Source organism: Zosterops lateralis (assembly GCF_965231275.1).
Source record: "Zosterops lateralis genome assembly, chromosome: 12".
Taxonomy (NCBI): Eukaryota; Metazoa; Chordata; class Aves; order Passeriformes; family Zosteropidae; genus Zosterops; species Zosterops lateralis.
The window spans coordinates 3,374,484-3,399,656 of NC_139772.1; the positions used below are offsets into that span (position 1 = coordinate 3,374,484).

Below are 25,173 nucleotides of genomic sequence, written 5' to 3' on the forward strand. Positions count from 1 at the left end.
AAATAACATATAGGAGTTTTTTAGAGAAAGATGATCAAGGAAATATTTTTACCAGAAGTTCTCCAGGGCAATGTCAGAAGAAGAGACAAACAAAACTTCATCTGCTTCAGAAACAACAGTGCAGGGTCTCCAGGACACAGAAGGAATTCCATCCCCTCTCCTCAGTGCCATGTCCCTTTCCCTCTCCCTTCCAAGTTCAGTCCCACCTGAATGCAAAACTGGAACACTTCTCAAGTTTCAAACAGTTGTAAAAGCAAAGAAAAATAATCTCCACTTCATTTAGGGAAGGCTCCCTACACCTTGAAAAGTGCTAAACAGAAATCTTTGGAGTTTCCAAGGGTAAGATTCACACCTGAGGAAAAACAAAACCCACGCACACACCTTAAACCAACTTTGTGACTTTTATTGATGGGCGACAACTTTATACTTCTAGGTATCACTAAACTGTGTACAATTAGGAACTCAACATTATAGGAGAGCAGACAGCAAAATTAAACAAAGCAGACTTAAAGAAATATCAATCTTAATTATTTTGCCCATTTTCTTAATTTCATGTACACAGAAGCATAAATGCAGTTTGAAATTTCTTAATAGCAATAAAGTTACAATCACCCATCTATATAGACTAACATCTTAACTCCAAATATTTGATCTGCAATGTGTACTTAAGCAGTTTCTCATCGCACAATTATTAAAATGTGTCTTCCTATCAGGAACCAGCAACTCTGCAGTTTGTACATGTTTTGAAGCACAAAGGACCATTTCCATTTCATACACATCGGCTCATATTTTACCACTTATCAAAAAACTATTGGGGAAGCAGAGAGAGCTTTTTTATTTATTTTTTTTTAAATCTTTTTTTTCTTTTTTTTACTGAAGTAAAAGATAAAACATTTTCACAGAAATCTACAAGTTCTGTTGCTGGTGCAGGGTTTTCTTCTACTACGCAATTAGAAAGTGGGAATTTAACGCAAATCCCCTTTTTTTATTTTATTATCTTAGGATTCAGCATTAACTCGGATGAACTTTATTTCTTTTCAATACTTTTTTTTCCTCTTTTTTTTTTCTGTGTGTGATTCACGAGGCTTCCATTCCGCAAAAAGCCAAAAAAAAAAAATAAAGTCAACACAAACTACGTTGTGCACAAACGGCATCTTCCTTTATCACTCTATCCCATAGTTGCAAAAAGGGGGAGAAAAAAAAAAAAAAAGAATAAAAATGGGGAAAAAAAAAAAAAGAAAAAATAAAATAAAATAAAAAGGGAGGAGGGGAGGAAAATATTCACTCAGAAGAGCATTTACAGGAGAAGAAGTTAGTGATGTTGGCGTTGCAGGGGCGGGTCAGAGCAGGTCCACCTGGCGGTAGTAGAGGAGGTAGGCTGTGCGCTCCAGGGCCGCCTTCACCACCTGCGAGTGGTGGATGACCCTGACGGCCTGGTCGTCGATGCGCAGCCACCCGTTCAGCCCGATCTGGAACACGTCCGTCGTGTAGTGCCCGCCCGTGGCGCTGTTGCCGTGGTGGTACACCACTGTGGGGACACACAGGGGGGTAAACGGGGATCAGGGATTACCCCACACCAGCTCAGGGGTTAGGGTTTGCCTCGGGTTGGGGTGTGCGGGTTATAGGATGGTGGGTTGTTCCATGTCCTGCCTTGGACATAGCCGGTTCTGGATTATGGAGAGTCCACAGGTGGACATTGAATTGTGGAATGGTTTGGGATTGGATGGCAGCTGAAAGCTCAGCTTGTTCCATGTCCTGCTTTGGACACTCCCAGTTCTGGGTCATGGAGAGTCCACAGGTAGACATGGAATCATGGATTGATTTGGGATTGGATAGCAGCTGAAAGCTCGGCTTGTTCCATGTCCTGCCTTGGACACCCCCAGCTCTGAGCCATGGAGAGTCCACAGGTGGACATGGAATCATGGAATGGCTTGGAATTGGAAGGGATCTGAAAAGCTCAGCTTGTTTCATGTCCTGCCTTGGACAGCCCCAGTTCTTGGGCATGGAGAGTCCGCAGGTGGACATGGAATCATGGATTGGTTTGGGATCAAAAGGGATCTTAAAGCTCATCCCATTCCACCCCCTGCCATGGGATGTGGGCCTGAGAGGTTTTTAACCTGCTAGCAGCTGCTAACTTTTGCCTTGGGAAAAATTTCTCAAGAAAGATTTTTCTCAGAACAAGCGGTAGTGGTTAAAACTCAGTGCTCTCACTGCCAGCACCCAGGTTCAATTCCCAAACAGAGAAAATAACCAAAACCTAGAGAAAGACTGTTTTGAGAAAGGATAGTTGTTTACTAAGATTGTTTTGAGAAAAATCTTTCTTGAGAAATTCTTCCTTGGGAAGAAGTTAGCAGATGCTAGCAGGCTAAAAATCTCTCAGGTCCACAATGGGACACCTTCCACTATCCCAGGTTGCTCCAAACCCTGTCCTTGGACACTGCCAGGGATCCAGGGGCAGCCAGAGCTTCTCTGGGCACCTGTGCCAGGTTCTCCCCACCCCAGGTGTCCTAGGAGACAAATCTTCACCCCAAATATTCCCCTGGGGTATTTCTGATGGTTACTGGAACTGGTTTGCCCAAAGGGAAGTAAGAAATGGGATTTTCCAGCTGCCTGTGGTCAATGCCCATGTCAATCCCAATGGGGTGACATGCAGAGGCTTGGGTGGGATGAACATCTGGGCTTTGTATGGCTCAAATAATCTTAAGGTCTGGAAAAAATGAAGGAAATTGGGGGAGGGCCCTGGGATTTTGCTGTAAAACCAAGGAGTTGCTTTAGGTCTCTCTGTCCCACCCCATCCTTATGGCAAGCAGCTTCCCACCCTCTCAGGAAAGGATTTCTTCCAACATCCCACCTAACCCTGTCCTCTGGCACTGCCAAGTCATTCCCCTTGTCCTGGCACTCCCAGCCTTTGGCCAAATCAGTGTTTCTCCAGCACACCAAATATCCCAATTCTAAACAAACCCCACTAAACACAAGAATTTCACACCCATAAGCTACTTGAGTGCAATTTAAAAGAAAACACTTAATGTAACCCAGTGTTTCTGTAATTCCATATGCAGAATCTGCATTTGCAATAGAGGGACCCATAGAGATAAAATACCTGCAAAGAGTCGGTAGGTTCTTTGGCCTTTTGAAATTTTACTTTTCACACCAGGAGATAGTAGCTCTGGAGGAGGAAAAAGAGTCACACATTAGAAATTTCATATCAAGAGGATCAATTCTTTTTCAGAGAAACCAACACTATCACAAAGGAGAATATTTAATTGAAACTTCTTCTACAGCCTTTAAAGAATGGTCATGGTTCTAATGACTGGTAATCAAGGGAGTGAATTTGCAGGTTTGCTGAATGCTGTGGTTTATAAAGGTTTAAAAATACCACCAAAAAATTAAGGGAAAAAAAGACAGAGTAAAAGACCAGACTATTTCGTTTTTCCCCTTTCATTCCTGCCCTTAGACAATGACAGAATCAATTTCAGATGCCAAGTCATGCTTACATTCCTAAAGGAAAATTGCAAAATAAAATATTAAGTAAAACAAAAGGGCACTGCCTGACAAGGTGCAGATCCCAGTTGAGATATGAGTATACACTGATTTTATTTATTTCTGTTTGAGCTACTGGCTGGCTAATAGTCCCATTTGTCAGCTCAAAACAAAAGGCATTACTTTGGCAAGCTTCAGATGCTGGACAACTTCCAATCTCACTCTATTTAAAGTCACTATCTCCTAGGATACTTGTTAAATAAAGGATCCTTGTTTAACCTCTGCACTATGGATTGTCTACCTTCAGGCTGCATTTTCAATAAAACAACAGTTTCCTTCCAGCAGCCAAAACAATTTGACACTTCTGTGAATTAAATTTGTGACAAAAATATCCAATATTGGCACCAGTCTTCTACAGACAGGGACACAGATCCAAGAGGATCACTTCCCGTATTTGCCCTCAGCAGTCTATATCCTTACTCCATAAATTCACAGGAAGCTCTCATTTGGCCAACACATTGTCTAGGAAGTGCTCATTTGGCCCACCCATTGTCTAGGAAGTGCCAAAGGCTTTAAGATATTTCATCATGAAAAATCTCCACAAAAAATTCACCCAAATGACCAAATTTTCAGACAATGATGAAGACAAAAATTTATGTGGGCGAAAATTAAAACACAGACATTCGTAGGAAATACAATATTATCCTTCCTATGACAGAGAGGGAAATTCTGTTCATAAATCTTTCACCTTTACTGATTTCCAGATCAACAGTGTACTCAATATTCTTGATCAGCTTCTGGCATCCACCGGTCTTCTCGTACACGAAGCGTTTGAGGTGTAGGACGAGAACGGGGGGCAGCTTTTCTAAGGTGAGCCTTCGACTGATCTCCACCTGACACAAACACAGAGGAAGAAAACCTGTCATCTTTTGTTACGTCCTCAAAATTCCTCCTTTAAATAAGGAATAAGTGTTTAATTTTAAATGCAGTAGCAGCAAACCCTCCAGATTTGTTATTATTGCAGTATTAATTTATGATAAAGGCTCGTTTGTGACTTAAAGGCCACTGGATCTTTAATCCTAATGTTGTTTCAAAGGAGAAGTATATTCAAAGAGAAAAATGAGTTCTGACCACACTTTTCTCTACTAAATAATGATTTTTATATAATTATAACCAAACAATCCACAAAATCTCTGCCTGGAAACCAGGAGCTGAGCTCAGAACAAAAATGAGCCAAGCTCAGAACAAAAATGTTTTGCCTTCCTAGAAATGAAGACATAAAAATATTTCTCAAAATAACTGCTTAAGGTTTCTCTTCATTTTTTAATTGAGAAAGATCTCTTTATTGGTAACCATGAGCATATTATTTTTCAATACGTGGCTTGATTCTGCTACAACCTACATGTTGAATAGAAACTCATGGGGAAAAAGGAATATCTCTTTCCAAAGTCCTACAGACAATATGTTCAGTGTTTTTACTACAATTTTAATACAAAAACAACTATTTCATTTTGAATTTCTTTTAAAAAAAATAAAATCTGGAAGACACTGTGGGTGCTTGTATTTCCATCCAAACTCTGAAATACCACGCAGCACCTAATTTAAACATTCATTTCTTCCAACCCAGCACTGGGTTGTCAGTCAAAAACTTTAAACCATTTGCAGTCAAAGGCAAAAAAAAAAAAAAAAAAAAAAAAAAAAAAAAAAAAAAAAAAGAACACCGAGCAAAACAAGATCTTTGTGGTAAATCATAATCAGCTTGCAAATGTTTCTTTCACATGAAAAACAACTGGAAAAATGTATGTTCTGATTACTCAAGGTAAACAAATTTCTGCTATTCATCTTTAGCTTTTCAAGGGAAATGAACCATCCTTTTGTTACCTAATCCTGTTCTCACTTGGAGGATTTTGAGAACTACAGACATGAATGTCAGAGGGAACACCTACAATTCCAGAGTTACCAAGAGTGCACATGGAATTCCCACGTGAGCAATCCCTGCACACCAGAGATGCCTTTACTACCACCCACCACAGGAAACAAGGCAAGGCCCCAGTGAGGGAGGTTTAATTATTATCCTCCATCACAAGTTCTCAAACTGCCAAACCAAAGGCATGCTGCTTTTCTTCCTTGCAAGTACTTTTCTATTGTAATGTATTATTTGTAAAATCAGAAAGTATTTACTCTGAAGAGTTGCTCCTTTACTAACAGCATCTGGCAATCCCCAGGAATCGGTAAGTTATGATATTGAACATAACATTATGTATCTTTATCACAGCTCAGCCTGTTAAATTTAGAATATTCTCCATTAAAATCCCTAATAAATTATTATATCAACTCAAACCTCAGCTATTTACAGGCCTGGCTTTGTTTCAGAGCTGCAGGACACTCTGAAAAGGTCTGCAACCTCTTTTGTTAAAGTGTGTTCCAACAACTCTTTATAAAGCCAAAGCCCTATGAAAACCCTTTTATAAATTGCAAGTTTATGAAAAAGTTAAATTAAAAGTCTATGAAAACCCTTTCAAATTCAAAGTTTAGCACTTGGCTGTGACTAAGGGGTGAAGAGAGCACACCTCTTGCTTGGTTTTTGTGGTGTATCCCTGCACAGACTCTCTGGCCACCAAGCTCTCCAAGGCATCCTGCACGGTGCGGATCTTGTCCGACTGGATGTCCAGCTGCAGGGTGAAGAAAAGCTGCAGCGTGGCAGACTCCTTGGAACTCTGCTGGTAAACAACAGATCTGGGGAGAAACAAAGATATCAAAATGGAATAAAGTGTGATTTTCAACCAGATAGAACCTTTAAGGAAGAATTAGTTACTTAAGTAAATCAATTTATAGTTAATTCAAGGCAATACATACAAATATAAAGGTTAAACATAAAGTTTTAACAATTTATCCCAACTGAAATGATTTTTACATCTACTTAGAGTATTCTGAATGGAATTGCAACTGACTTGTTTTACTTATGCAAAGTTACTAGATAAGCATCCAAAGTTAAAAGACTGAAAATTTTGACAAGCTTTAAAAAAAAATTCACCTCCTGGCTCTTTTTGTTAGTTTAGTTTTCCACCAGCTCTTTGCAAGTGCAAATCTGTGTTCTACTGTAAAAATCACACCTGATTCCAGATTTTCCAACAAAAATACACCATCTTTTCAGTCACTTCTCTAAGACCAATTTCACTGTGATTTTAAATTGTTTGCTTAAATCTTGACAGAGGAAATATAAACTATGCTCCATTGAGGACTGGCAATTTATTTTCTTCATCCAGATCTGCTCATGTATATAAATTATTATGTTGTTATAGACTGAAACCAGAATTATAATTAACACAGCTCTGACCCATTTGGCCATGCTGGAATATTTCCAGGTCAGGTAGGAAATGTTAATGCTCAGGTTAATTTTACTATGCTGAGGATAATCGAGAGCCCTTTTTACTCAGGGAAAGCACTGAGAGCCAGTGCAGATTCATATTGGCAAATACATAATATTAGAGAGGGAAAATACATAATAATATTCCTTTAGAGTGAAGAGAATGCATGAGAAACAGCAGCACCTTTATTTTAAAAAATAGAAATTATATTGTAACACCTCTTCAGGACATTTTCCTCACAAGATATGCAGAAATTGATTTGATACCAAAACCTTTGCTGGGTTATGATTTTTCTGTAACAATGTCCCTTATTAGAATAATTACAGATCTCAGCTGGACATGGGAAAATGCATCATTTTCAATGAAAAATGACTCGGGCATTGCAAGTTCTCAAGAAAACTGTACTTTCCCACTTAAGCCTCATATTGCTAAGACAGACTTTATAGGCTGGGGGTTTTATGTAATTATGCCTAAATAGACATTTTAAAGACTCAAGCCTCTCAAGGACAGCCTAAAAATCCCCAAGCCTGAAGTTTCCCCAGCCAAAAGATGCCAATTCAAATCATCTTTTCCTCACTGCTTTTCCCATTGGATTTTTCCAGTTTCTGATGCTTTTATTGAGTGGAATTCTACTGGCAGTTTTACATTCAGTCCTTCCTATCTCCACCCCCGAGGATGAAGCTTTCCAGCCTCCCATGGGATGCTGTTTCTGTGGTGAGCTGTGCCCTGGTGTGAAGGTTAAATAAAGTGGATGTGCTGCCAGCAGATGTTGGATTGGATTCTGTGGTTCTGCTGCTCACTGCAAGTTTTTGCCTTTTTCCAGTATTACCTTTATACAATTTTCTGTGGACTTCTACAGAAAACTGCATAATCTTAGGGGTTTTTTTATATTAAAAATATATTTTAATATTTATACAAAAATATTCTATATTTATTTAATATAAAAAATATATTGTATGTATGATTAAAATGTATTCCATATATTATATTATGTATGGAATTATGTACAAATCTAAACAATTGTGACAAATTCTGGCAAATATACCTGGGGTATTAACACCACCTTGAGTATGTGAACCATCAGTGCAGGACTCCATCAATATCTACACACATCTGTCTGCCAAATTCTATGGAAAATATAATTTTATTTACCAGCTGTCTGGCTCAAACCCCAGAAGAATAAATAATTTCAGAGCATTTCCAAGGCAGAAGGCACTAGCCCACATTATTCACACTTCTAGACTCAATATCTGGCAACACAGAGAGTCAAACACCAGCAATTAAGTGTCTGTCTCCAATTTAAAAATAATTCTTCAAGTCTAGCAGTTTTGTTTTGCTGTATGTTTTTAGCCAACGTTTACTTTGCTTTCATTTTAAATTATACATCTCTCCAAACAAGTCAGGAGGTTTCCTTTCCAAAAAATATTCTTTCACATTCTGCTTTCTGCCTTTGTCTGGTATCAGACCTGCATATAAGTGATATCCCACATTCTTTTCATTCCAGTACCATCTTGTAGCAATTTACATTTTTCCAGACTCCTTTTGCCTGTAACATTTCTTTACTATTTAACACAGCTTTCTCTGAGAAGCATGAAGGGTCTGAATAACCAAAAAGTCACAATTTTATGTTTTACTTTATTGTTTTACTGTCAAGATTTAACTCTGTAAATCTCACTTTCTCTCAGTATCCTTATTACACATGAGATGAGGGTCCTCAGAGGTCATAAAAATTAGGTAGCTCGAAAATGCTTTGGAATTATTCATTCAGAGCATAAATATTCCAAACTCCTTTTCCACATGCAATTCAGGGCTTGGGATCTCAGAACAGCCTGTTCATTTAAAACATTTTTTAAAAAAGATTCAGGCACTGCAAGTGAAGAACTTGTAGGAATAAGTACTGTACCTTATGTGACCACCAAAAATATCAGTGATTGGAGTCTGGACAAAGTCAGCCTGGCGAGTGACCGAGGATTTGTTGCGAGGTCCCACCTGCTCCCACTCGTCCTCACTGCCTTCCCCCTGCTCCTCCTGCTCCTCTTCCTTGGGAACACTCTGAGCCTCGGGGCCGTTGGACACCGACACTTCTTCAAGGCACAAAATAAGAAAATACAGCGGGGTTTTTGACAGGTAGAGCATCCAGGCAGAGAAAGGATTTGAAAGGTAAAAAACTCAATACGAGAGGTAAAAAAACCCCAACAGAAAAGGCAAAAAACCCCAACAGAAATGGCAGAAACCCTAACAGAAATGGCAAAAAAAACCTCAACAGAAACGGTGCAAAAAACCCCAATACAAAAGGCAAAAAAAAAAAAAACCAACAACAAAGGCAAAAAACCCCCAATACAAAAGGCAAAAAAAACCCCAACACAAAAGGCAAAAAAAAACCCAACACAAAAGGCAAAAAAAAACCCAACACAAAAGGCAAAAAAACCCAATACAAAAATAAAAACCCCCAATACAAGTAATTTTTGAGGAGAAAATGTTTTCATGCATCATAGTTTTAATTAAAAAAAAAGAGCAAGCATTTTCCAGGTTTGCTCCCAGCATGACACATCCATGTGTTAACAGAAAGCAGCTCACTGATGACTGTATGTAAATAGCAAAGTTTGATATATTTTTAGTAGTAAATTTATGAGGTAGAAAATTAGAAAGTCAAGTGTTATTCTAGAAACAGAATTGTGCCATTATTAAATACAACTCCTTTTCTGCACAGGTATTTTACAGGGAACCCGAGGCTTAGCAAATATTTTCCCAGCCAGTGCCAAAGTCAGGAGGTTACAAACTGAACACAGCTAAGGAACAAAATATGGTATGACTTTATATCCTAAAAAATTTATCCTACTAAAGAGAAACTGGGGGACTAGTGATCTGAATTCTTACTTGGCTAAGGCCTGCAGGATTTTGTCTGTAAAGGGGGTTCAAGCTAAAGCCTGTATAAACTAAACTGACATTTTACTCTGCATATACATTATGGTAATTCTTTCAGAGTAAATTCTCCTCCAAGAAGTCAGTAAGAATTCTCAAATGATTTAGTATGTTGGTTTGTATTAGACAGAAAAAGATTAAATAGTTGGTTTAAAGATCAGTGAAGAAGACACTGATATATTTTTGAACTCCCATGGAGAGTCAAAACCCACTGACATTGCAGGTGTTATAAATGACAAATAATCAACTAGAGTTAGCCCCAAATAATGCTCAGCTGAGCCCAGTAAAAATGTGTAATATTGAGTTTTGTTGTTTAGGAGAACCAGGATGTGAATTATTGTCCTTCAGGGTATGGACAGAACCATGATGCCTTTCCAGAAACCCAGTAACTCTTCAGATCATTCATGAACTGAACAGAATGGACCCACTGTATCCAGATTTTAACAAAATATTATTTTCTCATGTCGCAGTCCTCTAAACCAGGGCATTCTATCCCTATCTCAACATCTACTCCAAGCATTACTCTGTATTATGAAATCACCATACAAAAGCAGCATTTGAAATTAATTGTTTGCTATTTAAAAAAAAAAAATCTACTAACTTTCATTATGTGGAGAGAGAAGTTTCTTGAGGGTCAGCATTTCTTCATGTAGTCCATTGAGGATAAATCCCAAGTATTCCTCAGCATCCTCTTGCCTGCCCTGAATAAAATATTTTTTTCAATTAATTCTATGATATTTTCATGGTTTCCTTTTAAGAGAAGGTTCATGACACTGAACAAATCCAGCTTTCTCCTATTAATTTAGCAGCTACTCAGTCTAAAGTTATGTCAAATAAAGTTTAAATTTTATTATAAAATGAACTCTTTTTTAACCAGTTAAACCCAAACTGTGCTAAGAAGTAAATACACACATTAGCTCCACAAAGGCTACAAGAGTTCTGCATTTTTCTCAATACAAATTCCATTTAATGTGTCAGTTGGAATTTTTTTCCCCCATTTCTTTTATAATCACTATTGAAAGCTGCTGTCAAACCAAGGCCAAATCAAAGGACAGCTTGAATTATTATCTTTTCTTTATATTGAAATTAAACTTGAACAGGTATTTTGAAGTTTCTGGACCTTCAATCAGTCTTAACTGAATAGCTCATAAAAATGAACAACTGCTCATTTCTTAAATGTAAATCAACTGGCAAGTCCATTACAAAAAGAGACGTTCCATTCCAACAGTAATTTTTTTCATTATTCTGACATATCAAACTGCCAAACCTGTAATTAACATTTTCCTGTAATTCAGGTCCCAAGACAGTCGACTTTAATTACCATGAACTCTCCAAGAGTTGATTTTAGTGGCATTTGAGCAGAGCTTGAGGTTTGGCTTTGCAGAGTTTTAAGGACTGTGACTGCCCTGCAATGCAGTCCTACAAGTCAAGGATTTGCAGTCTCACCTTTTCTGACAGACTTGACTTTATAACCGTCAAGAGCCTGTAAATGTAGGTTGGTTCAAAGGCAGCCCCTGGTCGGATGTCTCTCACTATTTTATCACCTAAAGCTGCAAGGTGAAAGAGAATTAATGTGAGTAATAATAAATAAAAGGGTTTTTTACATTATACCTGAACAGTCTCTTCACACATCATTAGTTTTACCAACCGTTTTACTGTAGTTTTGGAGTCTTGAGCTCAGAAATTACAAGACACAACTCTTATCTGTAAAAGTTGTTTTAAAAAATATCACCCTGCATAAACTAACAGATAGAAAAAGTTCTAGGAAGATTAACAAGAATATCAACAGCCATCAGAAAAGACCACTTTTAGTGCTATTTGCATTTTTGCATTTCTTTTGTACTCGAAGAACACTTCGAGTGTACACAAAAGGTCCCTAAACCTTTTGTGTGTTTGCAATTCTAATGGATGACTTTTGCTGACTGCAGAATAAAATCCCCAAGAACAGCCAGACACAATGTTCCACCTAATGCCAATAAAAGGCCTCAGAACTATACTTGAAAACTACACAAGGCAATGACCTGCAAGTAAAATAAGTTGCATAAGCCAGGAAGATTTGTTTTACAGAAAGAAACCACAGAAATGTCTGAACAGTTTGGAAATCACTGGAAACACCAGCTCCTCCTGATATTTCCTTATCATGTTACATAAAGAATAGTTTCAGGAATGTGCTTGTTTCTACAAGTTTGTAATACAACAGACCTGGTTTAAAATCGAGATTAAACAACTGAAACCTTTAAGATAATTTATTTGCATCAAAAAATATGTTATTCCTGACTACATAATCATCATTGAACCTTTTAATATGTATCAGGAGAAATCAGACACATCTGAAATTTTCCCACTGGAATCAGAAGCCAAGAAAATATTCCTGCAGGCAATCTCCAACTGCTTAAGAGGTCTGTTATGGCCCCATTTTGTTCCAAATCAGTGAATGTTCAGAATTCAAGGAGCAGAATTGAGCAATCTGATAAATAAACAGCTGGAAATATGTAAGGAAGGAAGTGGAGGAAAATATAAAGAGTATCAACTGGTTTTCTTAGAAAAGGGCATGTTCTTAGAAGGCATCACAAGTAAGTGACCCTTCAACAAAAACTGTTCCTACTGCACTCATACACTTGGTTCATCAAACAGAAGAAAAGAATCCAAGTCTAACACATCCCCTCATGCAGATCTTTACCCCAAAGGCTTCTCCCCATTGTTCTCTGCTTTGTTCCCACTCACCTTGCTTTGCTTTAGGAGGTACAGGCATATTAGTGAACTCATTCATTAAACGAACACTGAAACAGAAGGGAAGCAACTGGACATGAGCAGCAATGTAAGACTTAGAAGAACAAATAATAAAAATAGGTAATTGTCATTCTGACTGCCAGAACAAAACAAAATCAAAGAATATCACCATGAAATCTGGGTAAAGTTCACACATAAAAATCCACCTGATCACTGCAGTGAAACCCAGGTGTTGAGCTGGTCCTTGCACCTCTCACAGTTCATTTTGGCACATTAAATGCTACATACAAAACTGATACTCCCAAGGCAACAGGAATTATCTTCCTTGACAAGCCAAGCACTTGGAAAACACCAAGCTCATTATAAAAGCGTCACCCAAAACCACACAAAAACCTTCTGGATACATATCAACTTCTAACAGCCATTGTTAGGTATTTCTGAACAAGTTTAGTCAGATCCCAGACTTTTATTCCTTTTTCCCACAAGCTACTTACAAACTGTCTAGCATTGGTGTGGAGGTGCACGGCCTCTGCGATTTGGAATACATTGGAATGGACTTCATTAAATGATACATTGGAGGGCAAGCAACCAAGGCTTGCAGGGTCTATGCAGTGGCATTAAGGAAATATGCAGAAAATGGCATCGGTGTATTAACCAAATGTTCAGTTATATGCAAAACGATATATAAAAAAACAGAGCTGTGTTTTTATTAGGTAGATCAATCCAAGAATTTAACTGGCAAAGAGGATGAAGATTTATCACAATGTTAACCAATAATGTATCAAAGTTATATTAAAATAAAAGCCCCAGCATCTTGTAACACGCAGTGATTTCACTGATATTTTAATCATGGCAAAAACTTTAATTAACGGGTAAGGACACATTTCATCCAAGAGCAGGAGAGGAGAAGAACTTTCATAGGAAAGACTTTAGAGAATTAACCACTTGAAAATTGGCAGGAGATAACCTGGAATACATTTTCTGAGAAGGGAAGAAACCAGCTGAAACTTAAAGGTGCTGAGTCACCCCTGCAACCAAAGCAAAACCCACTGAGATATGAGAGATGCTGCACTGCAAAGAGCTGGGGACAACCTGGAAAAATTCAGAATAATACTCTAGAAACATCACACCTCAGTGAGAGCAGGGAACAGAGAAAATGCACTAAAAAACTGGAGTAAAAGGGAAATGACAAAATCAGGGATCAATCTCAACAGCTGAAGAGAGAGATTCATTTGATCCCCACAGTGTGCAAAAACTGAGTAATAAATTCCAATGCAAAATTTCAAGATTGAAAAAATGGGAGCTAAGATATATGGTGTATATAACCAAACAAGTGCAGAACTGGTTATATACAGTAAAAGCTTTATTTAAAGCACAGTCATTTGCCTAGAAATAGTTTATTAGAATCTGCCATGACCAGTCTTGAAACTGATATTAACATTTTTCACTGGCAGTACCAGCACTAGAAGTATCCCAAGTATCACCTGGAGTCAGCCTTGCTGACATGGGAGACATTTTTTCTTAATTATTAATATTTTTATTAATATCATAACATAGCATGGAGGGAAGGTGCTTTCTGCTCCTCAGGGTAAAAGTTATTTTTGCAGAGGGATACAACTCCAATTCATTAAAAGCAAGCCCATCTTTCCATATGTAAGATTGTAGCAGGATTAATTTAAATTAAATGCTGCTTTACACAGATGATACAACAGTAACAACCTGCTCAGCACAAACCCAAATGATCTAAACTGCAAAATAAAGCCCAAGTGTAACAACAGTTATTACAAGTGCAGAAGAGAAATAACCATTTAAATGGATGCACAGAGTCACAGGGAAACACTGCTAAAAATTACAAGGGTTTCAGTCAGGAGAAGTTACAGTTCTGAAATATTTTGACACAGGTAACAAACTGCAAACAGGATTGCAGGGGAGCCCTGCACACCAGGTTCAAGGATCCAAAATCCCCCTGGATTTCTGGCTGCTACACTTCAACATTTTAACCACAGGAGGAGGATCTGGGAAAACAAAACACTTTCATAAAATACTTACCAGAACAATCCAGAAAAACTCTGACAGATACAATATAAAAATATCAACTTAAGAGCATTAATTTTTTCCCAGGGAAGGATACAGCATTGATGTAGCACCAGTTTCCTTTGTTGATCAGCCCTCGGGGTTGCAAAGACACTGGTTTATGTATTAGTCTTACATTTTCCAGTATTTCTGCAGAATGAGAAACAGTAAATTGAGCACCAACAAAACTCTCGTGGCCAATAAACAAATATCTTCTCCAGCATTACACAGTAACTCAAATCAATGAACAAGATGCCCAGAACCTTTAACAAATGATTTCCACTCCATTTAACCACTTCTCATGTTTTTCTTCCTTTGAAGACATCCCGCGACTCAGAACAGGAGATACTGATACAAACCTGATCACTGTCATTCCAAAACAAGACCTATTGATTTGCATGTTTGTTCTCCTAAATCCAGAGATTTTATTTACATTGCTACATAGGTACATACACAGATAAAAAATGCCATTAGCTGCAACCACTTGTCACCAGTTTTATGAAACATTTCCCACATTTTTCTGCTCTGAAGAGGGATGAAGCCGACGTAGAAGTCTCAGTTCAGAAGTTTCACCATCCACTATCTTACAACAAAATCATCTCAGCGCAAACACAGAGCCAGATGTTCCCCTGATCTTCAGAACAGGCTGTTTCATTTAACACTTCCAAAATCTACGAGATAACAGCCTTACATAACATAATTCCTACTCCTTCCTGCTTTCAAAACCTTCAGCAATGGCCCAAGTTCAAAACTGAGAAACCACTGCACATTAGTCTGTCCCAGTTATGAAACCAAGAGCAACAAAGGGAGCTTTTCCAGGAATCCTGACCTGTTATTTAGATACCTAAATAAGAACTGTTTAAAGAAAATATTGGAGCTCACACAACTTTAAACTTGCAAAATAAGGTGTATACAAGACAAAATATAAATTGCAAGTAAATATAGCAATTGTGTACAAGTGGGGTTATTTATTTTTATAATAAATGTGAGGGGCCCTAAAGCTCTTAAGTGCTATAAACTTAAAGAATTTGAGCTGCTCACTACAGGATTAAAAAGATAAAATAACACGATATAGGTAGAAAAACAGAGGTACAAAACTGTAACTAAGCAGAGGAGGTGGCAGAACTGTAAACAAAATCCACATCCTTCTACTGCCAAGCTATCTCCCTATCTGTAAGATTGTATTTCCTGCAGATAATGTCAATTTTAAGGAAGCAAAATTGACCAAAGAAAAATAAAGTGCTTAATTCAGTTTTCTATTACATAAAGAACGTGCCACCTGAAAGAGCAGACAGCAAAGAAATGTAAAATGGAACATGATGTAGCACAGCTGCAGAATAGGATTCTTTTCTACTGAGGGCTAAAATACATTATTGAATTACTGCTAAAGTACTTCAGAAAGCATTGTCAGAGCAGCAACATTTGAACTGTGTTCACACACAATATTTCTGTTAACACAACTCAGCACTGCTGAAAATAAAGATGAAAGTAATGGTAAAAGTTTCTATTTTTTGTGTCTACCAATAACTTTTTACAGTAACTCTTTTCCTCCCCACTTTTGCACCATGCTAAATAAAGATATTAAGAAGATCTTTAGCATCCTCTTGTGGTCACAAAGCTGCTTTGTGGAACAGGCTCCAGTGCAATTCCTGGGAGTTTTGGTTCTTTTAGCAAAGACCTGGGTTTGTGTACAGCAATTACATTCAACAGCACATTTCCAGCTTGTTTCTAACACACAGTAACTAAAAGAACTTTTACAAGTGCATCAGATGAAAAATACACTTATAACCATGAGAAGACCTTAGAATTTCAAAACCTGTTGGAAAGCTCATTTTATCAGCCAGAAAAGTCATTTCTTTTGGAGGGTACTGATTTGTGAAATCAGGAAATGTTTAGATATTTCTCTTGGTAAATAGAAAGCATTTTGCTGAAGTTCATTCAATGGGTTTTGTTATCACAATTATCTGTTATTTTTTTCTTTAAACAAGGTGATTTCCTAACCAAAGCAAGTGCAGAGTTTAATAAAAGAGAAGCCCCATGGATATGGTGTCCATGCTGAAGAAATAAGGGTGGTTACAAATTAGGAACTGAACACTTGGCTACGGCCCTGATTGAGAGACTTTAGTCACCAATCTCTCCTCAAATCTGGACAATGATTGAAAAATCCCAGGACAACACTGCTGGATGACCAAATGAACAGAAACATTTCTGTAAGAATGCAGTTTGAATGTACAAAAGGCTGCATTTCTCCAGTTTATAAAACCTCCCCCCAGACCTTGGATGTCTCCACAACATCTTGCTCTAACATTTATCTACCTTTACAATGAGAAAAAAATCTTCCACTGCATAACACTGAAACACCTTTCTTACAATCTGAATTAATTTCATTTTATCACTAGTCTTGGCAGAACTGTGAATCACCATCTTCTTTATGAATTTGTTTTGTAAATTTGAATTTACAACCACAGTCACACCAATAAAATCATCTTAGACAAATTAACTCTGAATTTTCCATGTTTGCCCACATATTTTTTTAATCTTATTTCCATTTTTGCTGCTGTGCTATGAAATCTGCAGTTGTAACTCTGACCTAAATCAGCTACAATGAGCAGATAACTTCCTTTTATCTGTACTCAGATTATTCCTCTGCCCAAGCAGCAAGCTAATAGTGAAGGTGCAGAAGAAAACTGAGTAAAAGTTACATTTGTGTTTTACTACACTGAAGACAAAATAAAAAGCTCTGCTCCCACCTGGTGGCAAAAAATAGTACAGAAACAGTGAAAGTCTAGAAAGTTAACTTACAGCTGGAACAACTTGGACAAGATAAAAAACCTTTTCCATTTATGGCAAGCAATCATACCTTTATGATGGTCACAACATAGTTTTAAGTTAAAAATCATTACCAAATGTTAGCTTGAGATTTTAAAACAATGTTCTTCATATGAGTTCATACAGACTGTAATTACCTGTTCATTATATATATATATATATATATATATATAATAGTTTTAATACAGTGGTTGTGACCCGTAGTGGAAAATACACTGAAATATAAATTATTCTGACAGCTTTTCTCTCAACAGACCATTCTGAGTAATGAAACCCTTGCTGAGTAAGGAGGGCAGGAGAGGGAGCACACAATTCTGGACACTCTGAACATCACCTCCAGGTCAGCTTCTGTTCAGAGTGGAAATCTGGCTTGAAGTTGTCACATTCAGAACAGCATTGCACCTGTAAATTAGCTTGTAGCATGACCAGCAGGACCCTGCACAAAGCCTTCTCACACATGGACCACTTCACAGATTTAAAATAATTACTTTGGTTCCAACATTCATGAGTCAGTGACACAAAATGCACCCAAGCTGGGAGAACTTCACAATTTGTGGCTGAATCTGCACAACCAACCTCCTGCAGTTTCACAAATATGACAGGACCAGGAATCAAAGGTTTTGTATCACTTATTGTCCCCTCTGGACAGCTCCTTAGGGTTACTCTTGAACTGGGAACAGCCAGCACTGGTTATGGATAAAGCAATACTGTTTGTAATGGTTAAACTGGAAAGACAGACCCCTCAAAAAGCATATTAGTAAATATGGTATTTCCTGAATTGAATTTTCTGAAGCAGGATCTATGTAGCCAGCACACTTCAACTGCTGTTTAGTGCCCAAAAATTTCAGCTACTTTGGTATAAATATAGGAATGCTCTTCTTGTAATGGAATACACTGCAAAATTGTAAATACCGGATAACATAACACACTATTTTCTGAACAAACCTAACATAGTCTCCTTTTTACAACAGCACACAGCCTACTTGAAACCACAGATCACTTCCACAGACTGTTTGACATGTTGTTTGACAAGCAGCAATAGCTTCCTTGTATCTGGGATAATGACACGGCAATGCCTGGTTGGAATGTTTACTCAGGGGGATACAAACTGGCTTATTCAAATGACATCCTCCGTGCAGTGTTTGAACAGCAGCTCATTACCAGAGGAATGTTCTCTATCAATATTGCATACTCCTGTTCACCAGCAGAGTTAATACCCTGCCAGTGTAACATCCACTCTCGTGTGTATTAACTATACCTGCAATCTTTATGGCTACGGGATCCTCTGAAACTGGAACAGGTCCCTCTTTGACTTCAACCTGTTTTTCAGGGACCAGAGGAGATGTGGCAGGAGGGGTATACTTAGTCTCAACATAGACCACAGATGTGGAAGCAGAGGGCTTGGAATTGTGAAAAAGACTAGCCCACGATTTCGCAGGCTGATTAACGGGGACCGATCCTGCAAGCGGGACCGTTGCCTCAGTAGTAGGTGAAGCTTCCTCAGGCTTAGCTTGGTCTGAGTCAGTGCTTTCCACAGTGTGCAATTCTACCCCATTGGCAGCTGTGTCCTCCCCAGAGGATTCAAGTGTTTGTCCATTGGAAACGCCCAGAGTTTCAGTAGTATCGGTGCCAGCGTAGGGCTGGACACCAGCTGTCCTTAGCGGGCTCTCTGTGCCGGCCCCCGCGGGGAGGCAGAACTGTTCCGAATGCGCGGGGCCGCAGCCCTCGGCCTGCCCGCCAGTCCTGCCGGCACTGCCGGGGCCGGGCTCGGCACACGCGGCTCCGCTCAGGAAGTCCACGGAGCTGGCGGGGCTGCCGCAAGTCCTCGGCGTGGCCAGCGAGGGGAGGTCTCCGGCCAGCTCCGCGTCCTCCGCGCTCAGGCTGTTGAGTCCCGCGGCCGTGGCGTGGCCGTTCACCAGCGCCTCCGGGGCGGCCACGCCGTCGGGGACGTCTTCCAAGTAACTGTAGTATCCGGGGGGTCTTTTCTTCTTCTTTTTCCTCTCCCTCTGCCCGAGGCCGCCGGCCAAGCCGTCGTTTTCGGCGTTGGAGCCGCTGTCCAGAGCCAGGGTGGGGTCGCTGAACTGGCAGTCAATGGAGTTGTAGTTTGTGTCGCTGAGAGCATCTTCTGGGGTTTTCTGAGCAGGTGCACAGCTGAGAATGAATTCTGGAGCCTGAGGATTCAGAGTACTCGAAATACTGTAGTCGGTGTTATTTAGGACAGATGACTGAGTCTCGATAACTTCGTTAACACCAAATTCAATTCTCTGATACTCTTCCCCTGGACAAGAGAAAGCAAATCTCAGTTAGAGAATCACATTGAATCGAAAAGCTACAAAAGCAAGAAAAATACTCTCCTATTTTCCTGTAACTCAGCAAACAAAGTACAGTCCCCCAAACAAAAGCAATTCTCACTCTCAACCTTGACAACTTTCAAAAGATCATTTTCTTAAAGACAGCAGAGCATGATTCAGGTTTTCTTAAACGGAGCTATGTAATTTCCAAAAAATTGCACACCTCCTGCACATAACCCCTATTAAATTCAACTCTTAAGAAAAACTATTAAAGTCCAGTGTCTATAGGAATAATCTGCATTAAATTAATTACTGGATAATTCCCTATAAAATATGGTGTAATACTTAATTCCACGCTTTTTTCAAGCCAGTCTGTCCAACTGACAATCACAAAATCCAAGCCTTTGCCTTTTTAACTTTTCTATATGTGAGTTTTGCTTTTTGAGGGGCTGGGTTTGGTTTTCCTGGTGTGATTTATCATAATCATTTACCATAATCATTAATAACTGAAAATATGTTTATTAATTGCATGGAACACTGCAATTAAAACTTTTAAAATTCAACAACTTCTTGAATTTTATCACAATTAAATTTATTATTATGTGAGATTAGTGACATATATGAGTCCAGGATTTTATACACAAAATACAACATATTACTCAACATAAATCAGCATTCAACTTGTACATTGTACTGAAAGCTTATGAACAGGGTTTTTTTTGTTTTATTGATTTATTTATTTGCCCTGCAACTAAAAAAGCACTAAGAAATATTCTCATGGCGGGCTGCAGTACCACAAAATATTTTCAGTCACTGAGTTCTGCAATTTCCTGGGATTTATTTATTGTTCTGATGTATGTGTGCTAAATGGTAACACTGAACAATTCAGCTACAACTATAACTGTAACTGCGGAGTAAAGATATAAAATTAATGAAACAGTTTCAGGAATTTTGAAGGTAAGCTGATATTTTAAAGCTCTGCAGGTCTTTATGATATGTATGTTACTGTTTCAAAGATATTGCATTTTAATATTTTGCATTTCCTCAATGATGGGGGCTAAAACACACATTTCCCATTTTTAAGACTTACTACAGAAGCAAACAACACTAGATATCAGTTCCAAAGGAATTCAGTGGCTACAGCACTAAACTTTTAAGATTTTGTGCAACTTACATTATGCATGACATGTCAACAAATACATATTTCCAAACACATCACAGACTCACTAAAAATGAGGTGGATTTTTCTTTTTTTTTTACGCAACAAAAAACAACCATCGGTTCCCAGAAAAAGAATTATCCACACACCGAAGGAAATAATCCTATGGGGAAATAATCTAGTAGGGAAAATTCTGATATGTGACTGTCAATATAGAAGTTTTGCAAGTCTGAATATTTTCTAGAAAAATCTTCTAACAAATATTTTAGCTTAAAAAAATGTGAAAGGAACAAGAATCTGCATTTTTTAATATCAAACGAAGAGTAACAAACATTCATTATGTGTGTGCTGGGCTCTGACTTATCCATGCAATACCAACATATTGTGATTTAATGAACAAATTATAAAGATGTTAATTGCTTTTCTGCTTTGATCTATTAACCTGACTAAATGAGAAGCAAACATGTCACAAATCAATTTCCATCTTGCTGCCAGTCAGACAAAAGGAGACTTTTTAAAAATTAAAAAAAAAAAGGGTAAAAAATTCCACACACATCTGGTTTCTCTGAATCTTCTTAGGGAGTGAATCTCAGATTTCTCATTTTTTTCCCCTCTGCCTGTCAGGAAGGATTTTTAACACCCTGTCTGCCATTCAGCAACCACTTCTGCAATCACTGATGAGCCATCACCACCCAGAGGAGAGGGCTGAAGTTCCTTTTTTAAAAAACTCAGCAGCCTGGAGCCAGGGAGGGGGAAGCTGTGCCTGACCTGCACTGGAGAGGGAAGGGCTGGGAGAATCTCCTGTCCCAGGAATTGCCACAGAGCCTGAGCTGCCTGTGCACACACAGCTCCAAACCAGCCACTGCTGCATGTGCATGCAAATGCCAAATTTTGGGGGCTTTAAGGGATATAAATCCACAACAAAGCCATTCCTCATTAGTTCATCTGTTTATGGAGTGACTTCTCAGCTCAGGATGAACCAAGAGCTGCTTCTTTCCACCCTTTGTTACAACAGCACAAAGCACAGGCAACAATTAACACCCAATATTCCTCCAACCTTGATACAAATGAATTACTGGGCACATTTCAAGTCCCTACCAGTTCAAATAACCCAGGACTTCTTTTCCAAAATCCAAGTTAAAAAAATAGTGATTGTTTCAAAACAAAGAATGTGATTTCCCTCCTTGGCAAGCCCAAGGTAAAAGTTATCACCTCTGTCCTGCTCCTCTCTCACCAGCACTTTGTGTGACCCAAAGCCAACCTGGCAAAAAACATCATCTAAGGGAGCATTTTTTCTAGTTTTGGTGAATTAATCAGTTTATTGTACACTGAACAACCACAAGAGCCCACTGAGGGCTAGTAGGGAGCACAAAACAGAACACATCCCTTACAGTTATGGCACAATGATCACCATAGGCTGAAACCTTGCCAAGAGCACAACTGATGTTGTGGCATTTAACACACAAATTAGGAAAACAGCTGAGCAATTAATCTTTGCACCTTACAGCAGGATTAGAATACTAAATACCAGTAGCTACTGTACAGTTAGTCTATGGAATGACTGGCAGAAGCTCATTTGCTGTAAGATTGTGTCAAGTTCATTTCAGAAAAATAAGAGGTAATTTATTTTCTTATTTGTTTTGACTTTCCACTTTGCTTCAGGGCATCTTTGTTTCAATCTAGTTCACAGCTCTATTTCTGAGTGGACTGAAACAGATCTCTGTGCCATGAACAACATGGCACACATATTGAAACAAGCACCAACAGATGCTCCAAGGGCAGTCTATGTACAACCCCAAAATCTGTGAATGCACAGTAATAATTAGTGAGAACAGAGTTCTGCATATTAGAGCTTAAGCCATGATTTGATTACTCCTAGTAGGTATTAACAGATATTCTGACTCTGTATAATAAAGTTAAACACTGAAGATAAGTACAGGAAAAAATGAAGACTATGGGGAATGGTAACATGGTACGTGTGTGTCATTATATATAAATATCAATATTTTGCATAACCAAGCATTCCAGTTTAGTTTGCACAGCTTCCTATGCAGCCATCACAGTGATAATGTGCATGCACAGTACAGTGCAAGCTTGTTAAAGACATTTCTCAAGCAAAACCTAATTTGCTGTCATTACCTAATCTCAAGGCTGGGAGGGGTTCTCTCAAGGTCTAGGAATGATCTGAAAGACATTTGTACAAACCATCTTTCTGTATGGCTTGTGAACATTAAAATCTCAGTCTGAAAGAACAAAACTTAAATCCAGTTAGACAAAGCAATAGATGGCTGGATGCCCCTGTCACCAACAGACAATTCACACCATGTGGTCTTTTTAAAGAACCTTTCTAACTCCTACTTGGAACTACTCAGGGCCCTAAAATTGGTCCTGTACTAAATAAAACTCCTGAACTGTGACAAGTGCTGCTGATCTGCTCTCAAGTGAGACCTGTGGTCCTTCTCTGTGACTGCCTGTCTTGTTTATCTTTAAAAGGAAGCCAAATCTCTAAGCACAATGATCAGGTGTTTTTAAACACTGATGTGTAGTCTGGTCCTCATTGAGCACTGTTGAGAAATGTTCAGTCAGATAATTCCATGATTTTCTAAGGAGATCTGGAGTAATTTTCATACACATCTAAGTCTCAGCTTGCTTGCTCTCCTCTGGTTCAGGGAGGGAATGAAAAACTAATTTATCTGCTGCTTAAAATACTGTGGAAGTTTGGTTAAAACAATTTAGTTTATTTAGCTAACTATTTAGCAGGACAGCTCCTACCTACCTGTCCCCTTCTTGTAACTCCAAAGTAAGGTCAGGCTGTAAGAGGGATGAGTTGAGGCAGAGCAGACCTGTGAGTGTTACAGCTTTGAAAGGGGAACTCTGTCATTTATTTTTACATCAAGTCACACTTTCATCAAGAGATAAAAACAACACCAAACCAGGATTCTCCAGGAATAAAAGCCAAGCCAGGCAGAACCAGGAGTCAAAGGGAGCACAGAACAGAGCACTGCTTGCAGAGCAGTCTTGCTGCAACTGTTAGAAAATACTCATGCTATGGCCCTTCAGCCCCCCTCATTTTCACAGCTACATCCTACAGTGTTCGCACAGGACTCTAAGTGTGTGGTGGCACAGTGAAGGAGGAATAAGATGCCCACTGTAATTAGCTGAAGTTCAATGCAGGATTTTCAAAACCTCTCACAGATAGCATTCAGTAAAGTATAAAAAAAAAAAAATCAATCTGCCTCATGTATGCCTGTGTAGGTACTGAGTAAATTGTAACAATTATATTTAAAGAGAGGTTACAGTAAATCTCAGGAAAGTGTCACAGCCTTGAAGTTAAAAAAAAAAAAATCTTGATTTCTTACCATCATGAAACTTACCTGTGGATTTAATACCACATGAAACTGTTTCATTGTATGGGGGGAGCTGTACAAAAAAGAAATGAAACTTATTTAAAGGCAAAGCAAATCTATGAACATTTCATATCAGTTTCATATGAAACATCCAAATCCTTTAGAAATAATTTAAAATAAATCATCACTGAGATTTGATTTTCAGAGAGGATGCCTTGAACTCAATGCTTCTATATTTATCAAATCCCACACTGCAGCTTCGGGCGTCCTGGCAGATTACCATGAGTACTGAAAGATAAAGATTATCTTGGTTACACACTACAGGCTCACCAACTTCTCCAGCAATTCATCTCCCAGCATCAGCATCTTTCTTCATCAACTCATTTTAGGATGAGGAACATACCCACTTTTTAGACAAAAGCTGAAGATAGACCAAATTGGGAAAGGATGAAACAAACTTTTGCACAGCCAACAATCAATAGCCTAAACCTTCTGACTCTCATCCTGCTCCAGTGTGGTCCTTGAAATGTTTCAGCCAAGGTGGATTCTTGAACACACTGATCAGCCCAACCATAATGTACCCACATCTCAGGTTTGTAAATAAATCTATATAAACACTGGAATCATTTTATGGACTCAGGGCAATTTCTAACCCCCCTCACCTGCCCCTAAAGCTCCTGAGCAGCTGAAAGCTTCTCCTGTGCCTGCAGAACTGGCAGCCAGAGCCATGCTGCATTCCAGCAGCTCCTGGAGAATGTGGATATCATCTTTTCAAGTCAAAAATGAGAATCAGTGGGTCACACTCCACATTAATTTTAAACACAGGTTCAATATAATTTTAGTTAGAGCTAAAAAATAACTCTAAATGTCTATAACAAACAGTTTATGACAAACTTCGCAATTTTTTTTTTTATCTGAAGCAAAGACCTTCAGAGAATATGAAGATTTTAAAAAAAACAGTCAGCCTCCCCAAC

The 25,173-nt window shown here is 38.6% G+C and overlaps 1 protein-coding gene across 1 annotated transcript in view; it reads right to left on the reverse strand.

Annotated features, from left to right (window-relative positions):
- Nucleotides 1–382: 382 nt before the first annotated feature.
- Nucleotides 383–25,173, reverse strand: part of USP10 (ubiquitin specific peptidase 10) — a 46,729-nt gene continuing 21,938 nt past the window's right edge. Inside the window, exons 3-14 of the mRNA XM_083870233.1 lie at nucleotides 24,227–24,272; nucleotides 18,661–19,680; nucleotides 14,632–14,723; nucleotides 12,995–13,104; nucleotides 12,495–12,550; nucleotides 11,217–11,320; nucleotides 10,372–10,471; nucleotides 8,752–8,932; nucleotides 6,051–6,216; nucleotides 4,229–4,373; nucleotides 3,101–3,166; nucleotides 383–1,528 (exon numbers count right to left, since the gene is read on the reverse strand). Of these exons, the coding sequence (XP_083726359.1) occupies nucleotides 1,341–1,528; nucleotides 3,101–3,166; nucleotides 4,229–4,373; nucleotides 6,051–6,216; nucleotides 8,752–8,932; nucleotides 10,372–10,471; nucleotides 11,217–11,320; nucleotides 12,495–12,550; nucleotides 12,995–13,104; nucleotides 14,632–14,723; nucleotides 18,661–19,680; nucleotides 24,227–24,272 (2,274 nt within the window). The 3' untranslated portion in view covers nucleotides 383–1,340. The remainder of the gene's footprint in view (nucleotides 1,529–3,100; nucleotides 3,167–4,228; nucleotides 4,374–6,050; nucleotides 6,217–8,751; nucleotides 8,933–10,371; nucleotides 10,472–11,216; nucleotides 11,321–12,494; nucleotides 12,551–12,994; nucleotides 13,105–14,631; nucleotides 14,724–18,660; nucleotides 19,681–24,226; nucleotides 24,273–25,173) is intronic.